General features: G+C 53.3%; 2 protein-coding genes across 5 annotated transcripts; one reads left to right on the top strand and one right to left on the bottom strand.

The window, feature by feature from the left end:
- Positions 1-281: 281 nt before the first annotated feature.
- Positions 282-6,968, top strand: NAPRT (nicotinate phosphoribosyltransferase). Of its 2 annotated transcripts, none has more exons than XM_038129478.1 (13): positions 282-502; positions 1,453-1,535; positions 2,070-2,152; positions 2,615-2,745; positions 2,823-2,938; positions 3,589-3,782; positions 3,944-4,084; positions 4,236-4,320; positions 4,450-4,530; positions 5,393-5,495; positions 5,573-5,730; positions 5,910-6,017; positions 6,135-6,968. In XM_038129478.1, the coding sequence occupies exons 1-13, from the start codon at positions 316-318 to the stop codon at positions 6,192-6,194; spliced, it is 1,530 nt and encodes a 509-aa protein (XP_037985406.1). In that variant the 5' UTR covers positions 282-315; the 3' UTR covers positions 6,195-6,968. The 2 variants fall into 2 exon arrangements, with proteins under 2 accessions (XP_037985406.1, XP_037985405.1); XM_038129477.1 differs by having other exon boundaries at positions 1,453-1,580.
- A 242-nt stretch (positions 6,969-7,210) lies between these two features.
- On the bottom strand, positions 7,211-19,361 carry LOC119698025 (ubiquitin carboxyl-terminal hydrolase CYLD-like). 3 transcript variants are annotated; one of them, XM_038129474.1, is made up of 15 exons: positions 19,313-19,361; positions 16,906-17,372; positions 16,540-16,824; positions 16,259-16,328; positions 15,398-15,618; positions 14,727-14,880; positions 14,248-14,386; positions 13,527-13,637; positions 13,038-13,129; positions 12,238-12,304; positions 11,093-11,225; positions 10,725-10,833; positions 10,458-10,576; positions 9,688-9,907; positions 7,211-8,947 (listed from the first exon to the last, which is right to left on the bottom strand). In XM_038129474.1, the coding sequence occupies exons 2-15, from the start codon at positions 17,359-17,361 to the stop codon at positions 8,763-8,765; spliced, it is 2,361 nt and encodes a 786-aa protein (XP_037985402.1). In that variant the 5' UTR covers positions 17,362-17,372; positions 19,313-19,361; the 3' UTR covers positions 7,211-8,762. The 3 variants fall into 3 exon arrangements, with proteins under 3 accessions (XP_037985402.1, XP_037985404.1, XP_037985403.1); XM_038129476.1 differs by having other exon boundaries at positions 16,906-17,377; positions 19,313-19,355; XM_038129475.1 differs by lacking the exon at positions 19,313-19,361 and adding an exon at positions 19,145-19,245.
- Between the last annotated feature and the right edge of the window lie 873 nt (positions 19,362-20,234).

Here is a 20,234-nt window from a genome sequence, read left to right as displayed (position 1 = left end):
GTGCCCTGTCCCCGTTGTCCCACGTCTCCCACTGTCCCTGTATCCTCCCTCTGCTGCTATCCCGGTGTTCCCCTTGTGCTGCCATCCCTGCGCCACATGTCCACTGTGCGCTGCCACCCCGCGTGTCCAGCTGTGTCGCCAACCCTGCCCCGTGTCCCCCCCTTGTGCTGCCATCCCCGTGTCCCCCCTTGTGCTGCCATCCCTGCTGCCCCGCGTCGCCATCCCCGCGTGCTCCCAACCCCTCGCTTCCGTATCCCTCCTATTTCCCCGCTCCTCCCCGTGTCCCCACCCCTGTCCCCTTGTCCCCGCCCCGCCATGGCGCCGCTGGCGGACCTGTACCAGGTGTCCATGGCCTACGGGCACTGGCGGGCCGGGCGACACCGCGCCCCGGCCGCCGCCGAGCTCTTCTTCCGCCGCCCGCCCTTCCGCGGCTCCTTCGCGCTCGGCGCCGGGCTGGCCGAGGGGCTGCGGGGGCTCCGAGCCTTCCGCTTCTCCGCTGCCGGTGCGTGGTGACAGCGGGGGACAAGAGGGGGACACGGGGTGGGGGGAAGAGACAGGGTTGTAGGGAGGAGTGGTGGTGGGCGAGCGGAGCGTCCCAGTGGGGAGCGACTCCAGGGAGCAGGGCGGGACAGAGGAGAGGGTGAAGGAGGGAGGGAGGGGGGAACAACTCAAGGGGACAGTGGGGACAGGAGGGGACAAGCGGGGAGGATGAGGAAGAGACGGGAGAAGCGCTGTGGGGCGGAGTGGTGGGAGAGGGAGAAGGGGAACCTTCCCAGGGAGGCTTTGGAACAACTCCAGGGGAAAGGACAGAGGAGGAGGAAGGGATAGCGGGGAGGGTGGGAGGGATGTGGGGGAAGGAGGGAAATTCCCCCCCGGAGGAGGATGGGGGAACAACTCAGGGAGGTTTGTAAGGGATGGGACAGCATCCCGGGGGACCTGAGGAGGGCAGAGACGTTTCTCAGAGTGATCTGGGGATGGGGAACCCCTCGGGGGGACTTGGGGAGGACGGGAATGCCTCAAGAGGACTTGATGGGGACAGGAGTGTCTCTCGGAGGGACCTGGGGGACTGGGGACCTGTGGTGGGGAAGAGGGACAGCGCTTGAGGGGGACTTGGGGGACAGTCACCCCTGGGGGACTGCAGGGGATCAGGACAACTCATAAAGGGACAAGGACAACTCTCAGATGGGGACAACTCCTGTGGGGACAGGGAGACCCTTCAGGGGACACAGGGCAGGAGTGGACACAAAGAGCCCTCAGGGAAACTTGGGGGAACACTGGGACACCCTCCAGAGATGTCCCTCAGAGGGGACTTGGGCCACCCCACCCTGTCACGCTCCGTGCTGGGGGTGCTGTCACCCACCTGCTGTCACTCAGCTGTCCATGGGAGGCTTGGTGTCCCCCCCACCTCCCCCTGTGTCCCTCGTGCCTGGCGTCACCGCGCTGTCCCCACAGACGTCGCGTACCTGCGCTCTGTCCTGCCCAGCACCATAGACGACGCCTTCTTTGACTACCTGGCCACCCTGGATGCCTCCGAGGTGACCGTCACCGCCATTCCCGAGGGCTCTGTCGTCTTTGCCAGGGTGGGACACCCCCTCCATCTTCTTTCCTGACCATCCCACCTCTCCCAACTCCCAGAGCTTCCCTTTTCCCTGACCCTGAGAGCCCCTGGACCCCCATTCCCACCTCCCAGTCCCTCCCCCCCGCTTTTTCCTCAACACCATGGACCCCTTGAACTCCCATCTTGGCTATCCTCGTGTCCCCACCCTGTGACCCTCCTTTTTCCTTCACACGTTCCAGGGAGCCCCTGGAACTCCTTTCCTGGGCACAGGGACAATCTGGACCCTCATTCCTGGGCAACAGGATCCCCTTGCACCCTCTTCCCTGGCGCTGGAATCCCCTTGTACTCCCTTTTCCTCCACCAGTATCCCCCTGCAACCCCTTTCCTGTCCATCCCACCTCTCTCAGGCCTTCCCTTTTCCTTGACTCTGGGATCCCCTGGAACCCCATTCCTGCCTTTCCCAGCTCCTCCCAGCTCCCGAGGGACCGGGATGTCACCGCTGTTCCCGCAGGTGCCGTTCCTGCAGGTGAAGGGGCCGCTCCTGGTGGTGCAGCTGCTGGAGACCACCTTGCTGTGCCTGATCAACTATGCCAGGTATTTTGTGATGGGGATGATCCCAAAGCCCCTGGAATGTGGAGGGAGGCAGGGAAGGGAGTGCAGCACCCCCCAATCCAGAAGGACACCCCAGTCCTGGGGGTACCCTGATCCCACAAGTCCCCTGCTGGAATTTAACTGCTGGAATTCTAACAGCTGAATTTTAACTACTGGAGGGTGTCCCAGTGTCCCCCTAAGTTTTCCTGAGGGCTTTCCATGTCCAGCCCACCCTGTGGTCCCCTGAAGGGTCTCCCTGTCCCCCAGGTTTTCCTGAGAGATGTCCTGGTCTCCCACAGGTCACCTCTAGGATCTCCCTCTCCCCCAAGTCCCCTTGGTCAACTCCACCACATCCCTGTCACCGAGTCCCGTGGTGATCCCTGCCTCGTCCAAGCAGGGAGCGTCCTGGAGCCCCTTCCCCTTGGCTGTGCTGGCTCTGTGTGACCTGTCCCCTTTGTCCTCCAGCCTGGTGGCCACCAACGCTGCCAGATTCCGTCTCCTCGCCGGCCCGGACATGAAGCTCATAGAGATGGGGCTCCGCCGCGCGCAGGGACCGGATGGAGCCCTCTCGGCATCCAGATATTCCTACATCGGGGGTGAGTCCCACCCCACGGTGCCCGGTGCCACCACGGCCCTGCCATCACCTGGGTGTCCTCCCTGTCCCTCCTCGCAGGCTTCGACTGCACCAGCAACATCCTGGCGGGAAAACTGTACGGAATTCCCGTGCGCGGCACCATCGCCCACTCCTTCATCATGTCCTTCAGGTGCCTGGAGGAGGTGCAGCCACGGGTGAGCTCTGCCTGGGATGGGATGGGATGGGGATGAATATTGGATGGGGGTGGGATGAGGATAGGGATCGGAGTGCAGGTGAGGGTGGGATGGGGACGGGATAGGGATCTCATGGGGTTGGGGATGTGGAGGGGGATAGGAATGGAGATGGGAATGGTTTGGGATGGGATAGGGATTGAGTGGGGTTGGAGATGAGATGTGGATGAAAATGGGATATGGGTGTGATTGGGATGGGGATAGGGATGGGCAGAAGGAAGTGGGATGGGGATGGGGTTTGTACGGAGTTAGGGATGGGAGGAGATGGAACGGAGATGGGATGTGGTGGGAATTGGGGTAAAGTAGGATGGAGATGGAGATGGGGATGGGATGGGAATGAGGATGTGGATAGGGGTGGGAATGGGATGTGGGATGAGATAGGGGTGGGATGAGAACGCAGACAAGGATTCGAGTGGGATGGATGGGGAATGAAACACTCCCCCTGTTCCCACACTCCTGGCACCTTGGATGATGCCACGGGCTGTGCAAATCCCATGTTCCCAACACTCCTGGCACCTTGGATGATGCCACGGGCTGTGCAAATCCCACGTTCCTACACTCCTGGCACCTTGGATGATGCCACGGGCTGTGCAAATCCCATGTTCCCCTGGCAGGAGCTGCTGCCTCGGGCCGGAGGAGATCCCGTGGATCTGGCAGGCCTGGCCGTGTCCTGGCTGCCGCGGGTTTGTGACCTGCTCCAGACTCCTCCCAGCAAGGCCAACCAGGGCGAGCTGGCCGCCTTCGTGTCCTACGCCGTCACCTTCCCGTGTGACTTCCAGGGATTGCTGGACACCTATTGTGTCAGGAGGTGAGGGCACCAGGACTTTGCCACCGTGGCACAGGGGATGGATGTGTCCCTCCTCACTGGTGGCCCTAAAGAAGGAATGTTGGCCGGCACAGGGCTTGGAAGTAATGCTGGATCCACCCTGGATCCATTTTCCACTTGCCGTTAATGCTTTCCTTGCCCAGGAGTGGTTTGCCCAATTTCTGTGCCGTGGCCATGGCACTGCACCAGCTGGGATACCAGGCCATTGGAGTGCGCCTGGACAGTGGGGACCTGGCCCAGCAATCCAAGGAAATCCGGGGAGTGTTCCGAGCCTGCGGAGCTCAGTGAGTCCCACGCCAGCTCTGGGATGGATGTCACTGATCCCTGTCCTCCTCACCTGCACCCAGCTCCTCATGCTGCCGGGATTTGGGAGCCCTCATGGCTTTGGGTACTGTGGGTAGATCCATGGATCCTCCCGAATCCTGCTCCTTGCAGCTTCCAGGTGCCCTGGTTTGGGACCATCCCCATCGCTGTCAGCAACGACATCAGCGAGCAGAGCCTGGAGGAGTTCAGCAGGGAGGTGAGGAACCTGCTGGCACAGCTGGGATGTCACCTGGGTGGTGCTGGCGGGGCTGGGATGTCACCTGGGCTGTCCCTGGTGCTGGCAGGGCTGGCATGTTGATGGTCCCTGTCTTCCCTGCTGCCTCAGGGGAGCGAGATCGACATGATCGGCATCGGGACCAACCTGGTGACGTGTCCCCTGCAGCCATCGCTGGGCTGTGTCTACAAGGTAAAGCCTAAATGAGGCAGCCTAAATCCCAAATATCCCAGTCCTCACTCAGCTACTCCCAGGTGGTCCACGCCTGCTCCATGGCCATCCAGCCCCACTGGAGTCAGAGTCACAAATGATTTTGCCTTGGAAGGGATTTTTGAAGGTCCTCCACCACCATGGGCAAGGACACCCTCCACTATCCCAGGCTGCTCCAAGTCCTATCCAACGTGGCCTTGGACACTTCCAGGGATGGGGCAACCACAGCTTCTCTGGGAATTCTATTCCAGCCCCTCACCACCTTCACAGGGTGGAATTCCTTCCCAGTATCCCATCCAGCCCTGCATTCTGGGAGTGGGAAGCCATTGCTCCTCATCCTGTCCCTCCACCCCTTGTCCCAAGTCCCTCTCCAGCTCTCCTGGAGCCCCTTTAGGCACTGGAAGGAGCTCTGAGGTCTTCCTGGAGCCTTCCCTTCTCCAGGCTGGACATTCCTAGCTCTCCCAGCCTGGCTCCAGCCCTTGGAGCATCTCCGTGGCCTCCTCTGGACCTGCTCCAGCAGCTCCACGTTCCCCTGATGTTGGACCCCAGGGCTGGATGCAGAATTCCAGGCGGGGTCTCCCCTGAGTGGGGCAGAGGGGCAGAATTCCCCCATCTCCTGCTGCCCATGCTGTGGGATCAGCCCAGGAGACAGGGAAGTTCTGGGTGCCAGTGTTGGGTCATGGCCAATTCTTGACCCACCAGAAGCCCCGAGTTCTCCACAGGCAGGAGGAGGCAGAATGCCCAACTTTGGGGTGGTTTTAGGGTTTTTCAATTGTCTTTTTTCAGCTGATTTGCATCAGTTGCCTCCCAGAGGGGTCACAGGTTCCCTTCCCTTCTCCCACAGCTGGTGGAGGTCAATGGCTCCCCGTGCCTGAAGCTCACAGAGGATGAGGAGAAGATGACAATCCCAGGGATGAAGACAATCTACCGGCTCTACGATGCTGCTGGTGAGTCTGGAGACCCTTCCCGGAGTCCCGGGGGAACCTCCTGCTCCGTAATTCTCTCCCTGATGTCCTTTTGGCAGGTCACCCCTTCATGGACCTCATGGCCCTGGAAGAGGAGCCGTCGCCCAGCGCGGGGCAGGAGCTGGGGATCCGTGTCCTGGGGCGGCTGGAGGAGACCACCAAGGTCATTCCTGCCACCGTGGAGCCCCTCCACCGCACCTACTTCAAGGATGGCCAGGTCAGGGGTGGTCCCGTCTCCTGGGAGGTCTCCTCTTCCATGCTGGAGGATGGTTCAAGGGCGGTGGTGGCTTCTGAGATCTGCCAACAGCTCTGGTGCCAACCTAGTGGCTCGCTGGGATTGGTGCTGGCTTGTGGCTTCCCACATGGATCTTCCCACATGGTTCTCCATCCCTGCAGGTGTGTGAGCCCCTGCCCAGCCTGCCCGAGGTGAGGACCCACGCCCAGGTGTCCCTCAACCTGCTCAGCCCCGCTCACCGCCGGCTCCATGAGCCACAGCCCTACCTGGTACGTCCAGCACTTCCCACATCCCACCGGCACACGCCTGGGAATGCCACCGGATTTGGTGGCCTGAGCAAAGCCACCGTGGAGCTGCTCCCTGACCCCTCTTGTTCCCATTCCCAGGTGGCCGTGACGGAACGGCTGCACCAGCTCTTCCTGGAGCTGCGCCAGGGCAGCCTCTGAAGGGGGTCCCTGCCCATCCCCAGCTCCTGCTCCGCTCTTTTTTGGGAAGCCCAGGTGCCTCGTTAGGAATTAATGGCTCTAACTTAGACCTTTCCTCTGCCTGGTGCTAACCCGAGGAACCTGCAGGAACTGGGAGAGTGCCCTGGGGTCCCAGTAGGGAAGCTGGGAACACAGGGATGGCGACGGCAGAGCTGTCCCTGCATCCCCTGGAAGTGACAGTCCTGTGCCCAGCTTGGTGGCCCTGCCAGCCTTGTGCCTTATCTTGGTGGCCCTGCCACTCCTGTGCCTTCCTTGGTGGCTCTGCCACTCCTGTGTCCAACTTGGTGGCCCTTCCAGCCTTGTGCCTTCCTTGGTGGCCCTGCCACTCCTGTGCTTTCCTTGGTGGCTCTGCCACTCCTGTGTCCACCTTGGTGGCCCTGCCAGCCTTGTGCCCTCTGTGGTGGCTCCCCATCCTGAAGCTCCTTGGTGGCACTAGAACAACATCTGGAGTGCCACCAAAAGGGTGACCTGGGACCCTCTTGGGATACCTATGGCAGACACTCTTCACTTTGGCAATTCTAAGCTTCATCTCTGTGGCCACATTCCAACTCTTTCCATTCTGGCCCAGTTCCCTGGGATGTGGAGGCTGGCTCCAGGTTGATCCCGGCTCCAGGTTGCCACCTGCACTCTCCAACCCCTGTTCCCACAGGAAACGTGGCTCTAACCCACACTGAGCTTCAGACTAAGCAAAAAATTTAAAATAAAGGCATTTTCGCACCGTGTCTCTGACCCTAATTCCAGTGAAAAATCCTTTGAAGCTCCATTTGGGAATGGGAAGGTGAGAGGGAAATCCCCAGGGATCAAACCTGTGGCTTTCCTGTCCGTCCATGGTTTGGATCTTGGCAGAAATTACAGGGAAGAAAACAACTAAGAGATTAACAAAGCATGGCCTGATGGCCTTGGATTTCTGGGAATTCCAACAGCATTGCATCCCATTTAATGACAGGAAAAGAAAACTCCAGGAAATCCAGGATCAGTTTGCTAAAAAATAGATTTTTTTTTTTTAAGCAAAGCACCAAAGATAAAGAATCCATTGCACCTGAGTAGATATTTTCCTCAGTTTTTGGGAGAGGAGGAATGAAGAACAAGGAGCGTGACCTGTGCCAGCATTTGTCACCCTCATGGATAAGACGCAATTCCTGATGTTTAGGAATCTTGTTTGGAATTTTGGTGGGCAGAGAAGCTCCTGGGTGTCTCTGCACTTTCTCCTCAGGTATTTATGGATATTGAGGAGATTTCCTGAGCCTTTTCTGCTCCAGGCTGGGCAATTCCAGCTCCATCAGCCTCTCCTCATAGGAGATGCTCCAGTCCCTTCATCATCTCCGTGGTTTTTCCTTGGATTTTGTCTCTCATGTACTGGGGAGCTCCAAACTGGACCCAGTATTCCAGGTGTGACCTATCAGAGCTGAGCAGAGGGAAAGAATCCCTCCAGGAGCTGCTGGCAACACTTGGAATGCCAGGAAGATCCCAAACCATGCACCCCAGGCCACCAGGACGGCTCCAAAGCTCCAGGCTTTGTTAAAATTACTCCACTCTGCATTAAAGAGGGGAGGAAAAGGGCAGGAACAGGGTTAAACCTGCACATCTGGGACTCCTGGATGCTTTCCTTGAGGTTTTTTTGGGAATTTGGGCATCCCACTGACTCCAGTACAACTTCCCACTTAATAGCAGCGAATCCCCAAGTTTACAAATTTATTTGACTTAAGGAACACCCGTTCCCACCCAAACCCCAAAACCTCCTGCAGAAAATCCCAGAGTGCTCTTTTTTTTCTATTTTTGCCCTTGGAATTCTGGTGTTTGACCCCAGAACTTGGAAGTGGATGCAAAGATGGGACAGAAGGTGCTGAAAGTGAGGTTGTAACACTGAATCCTGTGCAGGTTTTGCCGAAAAGAGGAAGCAGCAGGAGCCCAGATGTTGTTCCTCTGCTCCCATCCTCCTTCCAGTTTTGTTCTTGGAAAAGTGTCTTATTTTTAAAGCGTAGCTTCAGCTCAGGATATCCATGACTGGAAATAAGGGATGGTGGGTAAAAAAAGTGCCAGTTAGTGCTGGATAAGGGAAGTGCAGGGAATTGAGGGACACAGGTGAGGGAAATTGATCCTGACGGGATTTTCCTCACTCCATAAATCCGGGTGAGGATGTTTTAGGAAAGGTTGTGGTTTCTTGGTAAACCTGTGGATAATTCCTTGTGTTTTGATTTCTGCTGGTCTCCAGCTTTGGAGGGAAGGGATGGCAGGGAAACAAGGATGTGGGAATGCTGCAGCTGCGGAGTACCCAGAGGAGGAGAATTATGGAATGTGGGGAACGAGAATGAATTTGAGCATCAATACTTCCAAATCCAGCTGTGCCCAGGGACCAACTACCACTGGATAAAGCCAGGATTTAACAAACCCAGCCTGACTTGGATAGCTTGACACCAAGAGAGGTGAGAAGAGGCAGCTCAGAGCATCCAGACTTGGCTGCTTCCATCTTCTGGGATGATCCAAGCTCCCATTCCTGACGTTGCTCCGTGCCATCGGCCCGGGACGGTGTCACTTGTAAAGTGCCATTTTCCTGCTCTGGTACAGGTACATGTAGGCGTCACAAAAGAGGCGTTTGGCCACCCCATCCATGTCCCGAGGCTGCTCCAGGGCCAGCACAGCCAGGGGCAAGTCCAGGTATTTGGCAACTTCCGGGCACAGCGTCACCGTGGGAATGTTGAAGCCGTTTTCACCGCCTAAGGTGGAAAGGAGGAGGAAAGTCCCAAACCAGATCTCAAAGGGATGAGTTCCTACAGCTCCAGGAGATCCCAGCACACTCTAGAGTCATGCAGAGCCTCAGCCGGGAGATGTGGAGGCCAAAAGCACTGGAAGAGGCCGGATGAGGGGAAACCATCCAACCTAAAGGGGCTCCAGGAGAGCTGGAGAAGGGTTTTGGACAAGGTATGGAGGAACAGGAGACAGGGAATGGCTTCCCACTGCCAGAGGGCAGGGACAGATGGGATATTGGGAAGGAATTCTTCCTTGTGAGGGTGGTGAGGAGCTGGAATGGAATTTTCTGAGGAGCTGTGGCTGCCCCATTCCCGGAATTGTCCAGGTACAGGTTGGACATGGCTTGGAGCAACCTGGGAATAGTGGAAGGTGCCCATGGCAGGGGTTGGAACTGGATGAGTTTTAATGTCCCTTCCAACCCAAACCATTCCATGATTCTGTGATAAAAGCACGGTGGGGAAGGACAGGAGAAGCAATCTGTGCCCACAAGCTGAGCCAGCTGGGATAGGATCCCCAATCCCTTGTTTGACCACAACCAGAAGCTGGAACCACCTGGTAAAACCCCTTTGGCCCCTCTGGAATCTAATTGAAGGAAAGCCAAATCCAGAGAAAGCCTAAATAGGGGAACTTGAGAGGAAAAGGTGGACTGAGCAGGCCCAGGCAGCTTCCCACATGCCATTCCCACATCCCAATGCTGTTCCCTCACCGTGCCGGTCGGCCATGCTGTCGAAGAACATCCAGTGCTCGTTGCCAGGGCCGTATTTCACGAAGGACACATAGTGGCTGGTCTCGATGCAGAGCACTGCAAACAGCTCCAGCTTCTCCCGTGGCACCTGCTGGCAGCCCCGGTCGCTCCAGCTCTGGAATTCCTTGGGAATGTGCAGCCTCCTGGGTTTGTGCGCTTTGCGGCGGCGGTGGGAGTGAACCTGAGGAGAGGGGACAGGGGGGGGCAGAGGTCAGATTCCAAATTTATTCCCTGCTGACGTGATTCCCGTGGTCCCTGCTTGCCTGGGAGTGGCGTTGTGGGAACAGCCTGGCAGCAGGAAGCTAAGAAGGGAGCTTGTCACCCTGCAAGAGGCAGAAACTGGGGGAATGCTCATGGAGAAGCAGCAGGGAGGGATCGGCACTCAATTCCTGCAGGATTGCACCTTATTTATGGAGTAGGTTGTCCAGGGATGCTGTGGATGTCCCATCACTGGATTTGTCCAAGGCCAGGTAGGACAGAGCTTGGAGCAACCTGGGATAGTGAGCAACATCCAGGGGGTGGAATTGGAATGAGTGTCAAGGTCCTTCCCAATCCAGGTTCTTCTATTATTCCATTATTATTTAGGCTCTGTGCAAGCAGAGGTTTCACAGCTCCTGATGGGAATGACCCTCAGGAAAGGGCTGAGCAGCTGCATGGAAATGTGGGGATTTTGGGAGGGTCCATCCCGCTGACAGCTTCCAAGGTGGATTTTGGGAATAGCCATGGAATACCTGTCTGGAGCAGGAGCTGCAGAACTGCTTCATGCCCGTGGCTGCAAACACTTTGTCCTTGAAACACTCAGAGCATTCCAGAGTGGCAACATCCCCACACAGGCAGCATTCCCTGGGACCTGCCAGGGAAACAGAGCTCAGAGGGAGCGTCTCTTCCAGATCCCACCTAAAATCCAGCTTGTCCTGCCAAAACTGGGACTCAAGGAAGAAGAATCCCACCCCAGAGAGCCCAGAGCTGGTTGCTCACAGCCCATCATCATCACTCACTGTCCAGCAGCAGATCTGTTATATCCAGCTCCAAGGAAGGGATGATTTTGCTGAACATTTTATATTCCTTCCCAAAACGTGGCATTTGGATAATGAAGCAAGATGGGATCTGGGAAAAAAAGAAAAAAAAAAAAAAAAAAAAAAAAAAAAAAAAGGGAAAGGAGTCATCCTGCCAGAAGAGCCAAATCCCAGAGATTTTTTTTTGTTTCAATTTGCTGTCATTATTCACAGGACAAAAGGGAAACAGGGAAAGCAGAGGCCTTTTCCTAAGTCATGTCTGGATTCAGTGTTGGATATAAAACATCCAAGGCCTCATAGGTATTTTGGGAAGCAAGAAGAGCAGGAAAGCAGAAGGAAACTGGACTCACCTCCACCAGCTTCAGATCTGAGGACAGGAAGGAGCGTTCCACCAACTGCTGCACGTCGGGAACAACCAAATCCTCCTGTTTATCCATAAATATCTGGTAGCAGTAACATTCCTGCTCCTTCTGGCCTCCTGACCTGCAAGGAGAGCTCACGGGATTGGAGATGTGGTGACACAAAAATTGGGAGTTTCCCAGAGTTTGTCCTGGGAGAGCTCCTGGGCTCAAGGCACTGAGGGTGGTTTGGTGCAACAGAAAGCCCTTTTTCCACCCAAAAATACCAAATTTATGCTAGGGGAGAGCAGTAGGCAAGAAGGAATTTTAGCCTTATTATCCCTTTGGAGCAGCAAAATTCCATTTCCCCTCGATACAAATCTAAAAGATAATTCAGTATTAAGCAAATTTAGTATTTAAATTGACAAACGGATGCTTCGATGAAGGATTAATTAAAAAACGCATCAAAAAAGCCGAACTCAAGGTGAGTTCGTGTGCAGATCTCCCACAATCCCCAAAGAAAGCAGGGAAAGGATTTCCTTGGGATGACCCCGTGCAGGGGAGCTGCAGCACAGAGTCCTCTTTGTGCTCAGCCTTTCCCAGCACTCCACGATCCGCGGCTCGAGCGGCAGCCCCACAAAGGAGCACAGAAATCCAACAATTCCCTTTCTGTGCTCACAAACAGCACAGTTATTTTTGGCTTCCTCCAGCCTCTCATCCTCTTTGTAGAGTCCCCAAAAAACTGGGACTGCATCCATGGGCTGCCTGTTTTGAGAGGCTGCAGGAGCTGAGCCAGCTTGGCAGCCTGGACACATCCCAAATTCATCCAAAGGCTGATGGATAACTGCTGGATCTGCCCCAAAGTCAGACATCACCTTTCTCAAACCCCTTCTGGCTCTCCCTGAGGATGGCACAAGGTTTTTATCCCAATTTTCTACAGGCAGCACCCTCCTGGGAGAGCTCAGAAGTGTCTCTGCCTGGATGGGAAGATCCCAACAAGCAGGATCAGAGTCTGTTTCTAAGGAAAACCTCAGAGCTATGATTCCAAAAAACTTTGGTGGAAAGGGACGAGTGACCCCCATCCGCCCAGGGATTCTGAGGTGGAAAATTAATGAGCCTGGCCCTGGGAATTGTATCCCTCAGCTGTGGAAACTTACTGGAGTTTCAATAGTGGCTCAATTCCCAGGACCTGCTGCATTATGAGATTGAGGAACTCCTCAGGATCTGGAAAGTGAGAGGAAAGGATGGATCAGACCACGCCAGGAACTTCCTTGTCCAGCTGCATCCAAGAGCTGCCAGGTAAACATGAGCCAGCGTTCCAGGGGCCTGGAATTTCCTCCTCAGATTAGGGGACAATTAGGGATAAAGGTTGAGAGCACATGGTTAAGGCAAAAATCCCAAAGGGAACATGGAAGATGCCAAGCAGCCTTCAGAGACGGCACTTCCATGGAATTCTGGGGTGGTTTGGGTGGGGAAGGACCTTCAAGATCATGGAATTACAGCCATTGCCACGGGCAGGGACACATTCCACTGTGCCAGGTTGCTCCAAGCTTCATCCAACCTGGACTTGGACACTTCCAGGGATGGGGCAGCCACAGCTTCTGTGGGAATTCCATTCAGCTCCTCACCACCTCACAGGGAGGAATTCCTTCCCAAAACCCCATCTGTCCTTGCCCCCTGGCAGCGGGAAGCCATTCCCTGTGTCCTGTCCCTCCATATCTTGTCCAAAATCCTTCTCCAGCTCTCCCGGAGCCCCTTTAGGCCCTGGACGGGGCACTGAGGGTACAAGAGATTTAAAAACTGAAAAAATTCTAAAAGTGAATTTTTACACCAATTAACGTCGGCACCTAATTAAAGCACATTCCTGGGAGAAGCACCAAGGGAAGTTGCCAGCCGGTGCCTGGATGAGGCAAAACACAGGGAAGCAGCTGGGGAAGGGCCCCAGGGAGTTCCTTACCTTTCTCAGCGTTGGTAAAGCTGGAGCACTGGCCCTTGTCCGTGAGCTGCTCCCGGAGGTGCATCACACTGCTGGCCCCGACAAAGCCAGTCCTGGGAACAACAACCAGCTGCAGGTGAGGGAAATCATGGAATGGCTGGGCTTGGAAGGGATCTTCATCCAGTTCAACCCCCCTGCCATGGGCAGGGGTGCCACCAATGAGACCGGGTTGCTCCAAGCCCCATCCAACCTGGCTTGGGACACTTCCAGGGATGGGGCAGCCACAGCTTCTCTGGGAATTCCATTCCACCCCCTCACCACCCTCACGTGGAAAATTCCTTCCCAATTTCCCATCTCAACCCATGCTCTGTCAGTTTAAAACCATTCCTCCTAGCCCTGAACACCTTTGGATGTAGCTGCCAGGTTTCCCTCAGTGCCAGGTACCACCTTTAGGGCAGCAGGGAAGGAATGAAGGCAAAGGGGACAAATTCCAGCATTCCCTACGCTCACCTACGGAGGGGATTGACAATCTCTTCCCGCAGAATTCCCTGGACATTCCTGTCGCACAGTGGGAAGGGCATGAAGAGCATGGAGTCCAGCACGGAGGTGCAGGAGAAGAGGCTGTGGGAAGAGTGGGATGGGTTTGAGTTTGAGGGTTTGGAAGCAACAGCTGGAACCAAAATGTGGTGGCTGGTGACAGTCAATGGCTTTGATGCCCAACAATCCATGCATGGAATTACAGGGAGGTGAGGGAAGCACACCTGCACAGTGAGGCACATCTGGAACAATGAACAAGGATAAAGCAAGGGAACAGCTCAGGGAGAAGGAAATTCCTACTTTGCAGCCAAAACTGCTCAGGGAAGGGCACCACTGAGTCTTTTCCTCTCCAAGCAGGGAAGCTGGGACCTCCTGGGTGGGTTCTTTGGAATGATTCCAGCCAGAACTTCCAGGGACAGAGTCAGCACAGTCCAAATCCGGAAAACTACGAGCTCTCAGCACCCTGAATGACAGACACAGGGGTACAGGGGGTCTTCAGGGCTGAAAAAACCTGCTGGATTTGGGAAGGAGGTCAAAAACCATGGAGGTTGCATCTCCACACAGTTACATCTTGCTCTACGCCAGGTAAACTTCCAGCCACCTTGGAAATCCAGGGAAGTGCTGAAATTTGGGGCTTAGCTCAATTACAAAGCCATTCATTTAAGGAGCCTGCACCACCCAAGCAGGTCCTTACCTGAAGAGAGCTGCATCCATGTAGCAGGAATTACAATGGCCTTGGATGCCCTTCATCCGCCCTTGGAGAACACGGACTGCTGCCTCATTCCTGAGGGGAGGAAAACTCTCTGGACCCTCTGGAAGAACTTCTTGTCCTCCTGCAAGAAAAGGAATTGCCTTCACCTTCTCAGCTGGGTCAGCTCTGCCCTTCCTTGATGCCTCAAAAGTCTGAGGTGAGTCCACGACTCTCAGACCTAAGGTGGCTTCTCAATCCAGCTTTTCATAAATCACAATCTTTCTTAGGGATATTCCCTAAGGAATCATTTAGGTTGGAAAAGACCTCTATGACTGAGTCCAGCTGTTAATCCAGCCAAAGATGTGGTGTGGGATAAACACCAAAAAACAACACTCGAAGGAAGGGAAGAAATGCTGCCCACAAGGTTTCTTCACATCCTTCTCCCAACACTGCCCCGTTTTCCTGCTTCCCAGAGGACTCACTGTAATCCCCGAGGGATAGGTCAGAGTTGGGAAAGCTCTGGAAGCGCACGTCGGGCTGGCAGGAATTCAGCCTCACGAAGAGGCCGCGCTTCGGGGCGCAGTGGAAGTAGGACTTGCCCAGCCACTCTCCAGCTGTGACCCCCTTGTCTTCATCCTGGGAAAACAGCACCAGAGACGAGCCTGAGAGCGTGATTTATGGAATTATGGGTGGAAAAGTGGTCCGAGATCCAGTCTAGCTATGCAATGCTGCTGAGGCCACCACTAGATCATGTCCCCAAGTGTCACATCCACAGGGATGGGGACCTCACTCCTGCCCTGGGCAGTTGTGCTGGGGCAGGACAACCCCATCCATAAAGGAATTTTCCCAATATCCAACCTAAATGCCCACTGGAGCAGTTTGAGGCTGTTTCCTGTTGTTCTGTCCCTTGTTCCCTAGGAGCAGAGCCCAATTCCCATCTGGCCTCACCCTCCTGTTAGGGACTTGCAGGGATCCAGAAGGTTCTCCCTGAGCTTCCATTTCTCCAGGATGAGCCCTCCCAGCTGCTCCTAGTGCTCCAGACCCTTCCCAGCGCCATTCCAGCCCCTTTACCTGGGGATCCCAAAACTCCACCCTCCATATTCAGCCACTGACAGCAGCACTCCCAGGTCTTTTCCCAGCTTTCCAGCCTCACCAGTTCAACTCCAGCCATTTTGTCCTTGATTTGGGGCAGGTAGCCCAACCAGCGGATGATTCCTGAAACTTGATTCCCCTTGTCCAAGGTAATCTGGACCATGGAATTCACTTCCAGGGGTGAATTCCCACCTTCCCCCTCCTCGCTGCTCTCGCTGATCTCTCGTTTCATTGGGTTTGGTTTTTCAAAGCCCACGTCGGAGTTGAACGTTGGGAAAAAACCTGATGGGCAACACAAAACATCAGGAGAGCTGGGAACTGGATCCTCTGGATCTAATTCCAGGTCTATTTCGGAAATTCCAGGCTACACACACAAGCAGGAAGCTGAGCACCAGGGACACAAGGTGTAATTCCCAGTGTGTCCAAGCTGGTCTGACAGGATGAGAGGGAATGATCCTGCTCCTTGTTTCCCGGCTCAAAGCTTCACATTCCAACCTCTTGCTGGCCCTGGAACTAATCCAGCCCTTTCCAGGCTACTGGATTGGCAGCAGGGGGGTTATTTCCTAATTTTTCTACTAATTCCTTGTCTTGTCCAACAATTCCCACCACTGCTGCTGGCACCTGAGCCTTTCCCACTGGGATGAAGCTCCTGATCCATCTTTTACAGCTGAATTAAAGACTTTTTAACCAGTGGTGCCTCTTCCCTGAAGGAATTCTCTGCTACCATCAGCTTCTCCTTCCTGACAAATGGGATTCAGCTTTAGCTTTGTGTGGAACTTGAGATTTTTCCATAAATCCCGGTCCATTAAGACAAGCTGTAGGTTTTATTGGGATTTCAGCTCCTCAGTACCCTGCAGAGAGGGAATGAATTCCAAACTCCCCCAGAATGGGATCAGGAGAGACGCATCCAAAGATCACCTACTTTGCAAGCTCTCCTTCACAACAGATTCCATGGGGATTTCCCTGAAAATGTCAGTCGTTCCTTCTTCTTCCTGAAAGGAGTGAAAAATCCATCAGCTAGGGAAAAACCCGTCAGCTGAACACTTGGAATACGAAGGATTTTTTAAAACAAATTTTGCACAGAACCTCACATCCCTTTTTGGATATTCCTTCTACTTCTCTTTCATGTCCAACCATAAAGTGATTTTTTTCTTTAAAATCCCAAAAAAAAAAAAAAAAAAATCATGGAAAAGCTGCTCTTACCGGGCAAACCTTCACAAACCACTGGCTCCCTTCCCTGTAAACTGCCATGGCAATTCCTTTGGTGGGGATCTCGTCCACGAAGAAGCTGACGGCGTCTCCCACTTTCACGGGAACCACCTCGTCCGTGTCCTGTTTTCCCGGCTTCTGCTTCCCATAATCGTTGCCTGATGTGGGAATAAACTGGATTTTGCTGAAGGGCAGGAAGATCCCACAGTTCCTCTTGCACTTGAAGTACTCGGTGCCGTGGTAGGATCCGTCGCTTCTCCCTCTGTTTTCCCCCTCTCCCTGAAAACACACCAGGAAGGGATGTCACACACAGGAATTTCACGGAAAAATGAGGAATTCTCTGCTTTGGGTCCCCCTTACCTGCAATTCCACCCCAAAAAACACCGGAGTCAGCACAGCCAAGCTGGGCTTGTAGATGCTCCCGATGTAGCGCACGACTCCAGGGAAAAATTCCCTCTCCACCTCCACCATTACGTTTTGACCCGGCACAGCTCGGAGAGCTCCTTCCAGGCTCAGCCTCTCCAGGAAAAAATCCAAGCGCTCGCTGTGGCTCCCGATGGCCAGCAGGAATCCGGCGGCTTCCTGGCGCACGGGCTGCAGGATTTCCAGGTTGATGGTGACCGTGGAGCTGTCATCCAGCATGACAACCTTCAGGAAGCAAGCTGGAGGCCCATCCTCGGCAAAATTCCGCAGGTAGCTCCTTTCGCTGCAGAAGCACAAGTTCCCAGCTTGGAAGTACTTGCTTCCATAGGCACAGTCCTCTGTCAGGATGTAGAAGCAATTCCTGTCCACTGCCAGAGGCGGGAGGTTGGACATGGCAGATTCCCCTGGGTTGGGAGAGTCACAGCAACGGAGATTTGTGAGTGTGGGCGAAGAATTCCCGAAGAATCCGGGGGCTGGAAGAGGTTGTGGATCCGACCCCGCGCTCAAAGCCTCGCCCAGCTGAGTTTGAGCGTCTCCCAAAGCTTCCCTGCTCCCTTTGTCCAAGGTGTTTAATCACCCTCGTGGTGATTCAAAATTCCATCTAGCCCGGCTTCCCACGTTCCTGCTCATCCCTGCTCCCTCACTGTGTTCCCATGGGAAAAGTCCAGCTCTGCTTTCTCCACTAAACCCTCCCAGGATGAGATTTCACCAAAACAAACCCAAAAAACAAACATGGAATGGTTTGGGCTGGGAGGAACTTTAAAGATTATCTCATTCCAAGACACTTTTCCCTATCCCAGGTTGCTCAAAGCTCCATCCAACCACACCTGGAATAATTCCAGGGATGGAGAGGCTGCTCCAGCTGGTCCAACCTGTTCTGACACTGTCCAGCCTCATTAAATCCCAGGTTTTCTTTCCTTACTCATGGGAGAGAGGCAAAAGATCGATCCCGCCTTTTAAAATTCCTTGGAAAAGGGATTCCCGCTCCTCGGTGTTGCTGCAGCTCATGAATATTCATGAATATTTCAAATATTCATCCAGAATATATGCAAATCACCCCTTGAGGTTTCAAAGATCTCCAGCTTTCCTAGGAAATATTTATTTATTATGTAATTTATTTATTATATTTAATTTTTATTTATTAAATAGAAAATATTTATTTATAATTTATATTAAAATAAATACAAGTATTTGGAAGCTGGAACATAAATTGGTGCTTATTTTTAAGTTCAATTCTGACAAGTGAAAATTCTAGTAGTCAAAATTCCAGTAGGTTAATTTGACTGGTGGAATTCCAGTTGAATTCCGGTGGTTACATTCTGGTATTTAAATTCCAGTAGTAATTAAAATCTAGTCATTGAATTCCACTTTTTGTCTTCACCTATCTTCTCTTTCGATGGAAAAGCAGGATCCAAAATTTTTGTTTCAACATTAAGAAAGGGTAAATTAAAAAAAAATAAAAATTAAAAGAAACCATTTTGCTCACTAAAAGCCCAAAATAAGTTGATTTTTCTCATGAAGTTCCTAATAATAAACTATTTAATTATCCAAAACCCCAAGAATACATTTTTTCATAAATTAACCAAGAATATAAAGAAAAGAATATAAGAATATAAAATAATCAACAATAAACTTTCCTCATCAAGCCCACTTTCCTCATGAAAGCTCCAGAATAAACCACATAAATAAACCGTTTTCCTCATAAAAAGCAAAAAATAAACACGTTTTTATCACAAAATCCGCAAGACTAAACAACTTCCCTCATCAAAAAGCAAGAATAAACAATTTTATTCATCAAACCCCAAGAATAAAACATCTTCCTCATCAAAACCCTCCGAGAATAAGTAATTTTCCTCATAAAAACAAATAAGCAAATAAATTTTCCTCATAAAAACAAATAAACAATTTTCTTCCTTAAAAGCTCAATATGAACTTTTTTTTTCCTCAAGAAAAAAGCAAAAATAAACCACTTTCTTCATCAAAAACTATGAATAAATCATGTTCCTCATTTTCAAAAAAAAAAACAAAACTGATTTCTTTTCCTCATCAAAACGCCGGAACAGACCATGTTTCTCATTAAAAAAAAAACCAGGGAATAAATAATTTTATTCGCCAAACCCCAAGAATAAATAGCTTTTCTCCACCAAAATACACAATAATATACTAATTTCCTCACCAAAACCGCCAAATAAACCATTTTCCTCGCGGAAACACGGCAATAAACCCTTTCCCTCATCAACCCCAAGTGCAACACGGGTGTTTAAACCGGAATATTCCCAATTTCCTCCGATTGATGGGAATAAATCCCCGCTCCCAGGGCTCGACCCCTCCCCCCTCCCCTCACCGTCTCCGCCGCCGCTCCGGCCCCGGCACTTCCGCGTCCGAGCGCGCGCGCGGCCCGCCACCCAATGGGAAGCGGCAGGGGGAGGCAGGCGACCAATAGGAATGAAGGGGCGGGATCACAAGGAGGGTAAGGGGGCGTGGCGACGCAACAGGCCCCGCCCCCTGCCGGCCGTCCTGAGGGGGAAGGCGGGAACTGCGTGAGGGGCGGCGGGCGGGGGGTGTTTCCATGGACCCAAATCCCTTGGGATTCGCGTTATTTCCACCGTCCCAAAGCCCTAAGGATCCTGGAGTGTGTGTCCCCATGGGCACAAATCACTGCGGACTCGTGTGTATCCTAATGGACCCAAATACCAATGGATTCACATGTCTTTCCATGGGCCCAAATCCCTATGGATCCTGGAGTGTGTGTGCCCATGGACCCAAATCCCTATGGACTTGTGTGTGTCCTAATGGACCCAAATTCTAGTCAGTTCACATGTGTCCCCATGGTCCTAAATCCCAATGGATCCTGGAGTGTGTGTCCCCATGGACCCGAATCCCAATGGATTCACATGTGTTTCCATGGACCCAAATCCCTATGGATCTGTGTGTGTCCTAATCGGCCCAAATCCCTGTGGATTCGTGTGTGTCCCCATGGGTCAATGTCCCTATGGATCTGTGTGTGTCCCCATGGGTCAATGTCCCTATGGATCTGTGTGTGTCCCCATGGACCCAGATTCTAATGGGTTCACATGTGTTTCCATGGACCCAAATCCCTGTGGATTCACATGTTTCCATGGTCCCAAATCCCAGTGGATCCTGGAGTGTGTGTCCCCATGGACCCAAATCCCTGTGGACTTGCATGTATCATAATGGACCTAAATTCTAATGGGCCTTTCCATGGGCCCAAATCCCTGTGGATTCATGTGTGTTTCCATGGACCC

The sequence above is a fragment of the Motacilla alba genome, chromosome 2 (assembly GCF_015832195.1).
Source record: "Motacilla alba alba isolate MOTALB_02 chromosome 2, Motacilla_alba_V1.0_pri, whole genome shotgun sequence".
NCBI lineage: Eukaryota > Metazoa > Chordata > Aves > Passeriformes > Motacillidae > Motacilla > Motacilla alba.
The sequence above is the reverse complement of the archived record's forward strand: the minus strand, read 5'-3'. Positions and strand labels throughout refer to the sequence as shown.

Coding starts and splice junctions, on each gene's coding strand:
- NAPRT (XM_038129477.1), top strand. CDS start 316: ATGGCGCCGCTGGCGGACCTGTACCAGGTGTCCATGGCCTACGGGCAC. Junction 1,581..2,069: donor GCTCTGTCGTCTTTGCCAGG/GTGGGACACCCC, acceptor CTGTTCCCGCAG/GTGCCGTTCCTGCAGGTGAA. Junction 4,531..5,392: donor CGCTGGGCTGTGTCTACAAG/GTAAAGCCTAAA, acceptor CTTCTCCCACAG/CTGGTGGAGGTCAATGGCTC.
- LOC119698025 (XM_038129474.1), bottom strand. CDS start 17,361: ATGTCCAACCTCCCGCCTCTGGCAGTGGACAGGAATTGCTTCTACATC. Junction 10,577..10,724: donor AACAGATCTGCTGCTGGACA/GTGAGTGATGAT, acceptor TTTCCCTGGCAG/GTCCCAGGGAATGCTGCCTG. Junction 9,908..10,457: donor GCAGCTCCTGCTCCAGACAG/GTATTCCATGGC, acceptor CCCTCTCCTCAG/GTTCACTCCCACCGCCGCCG.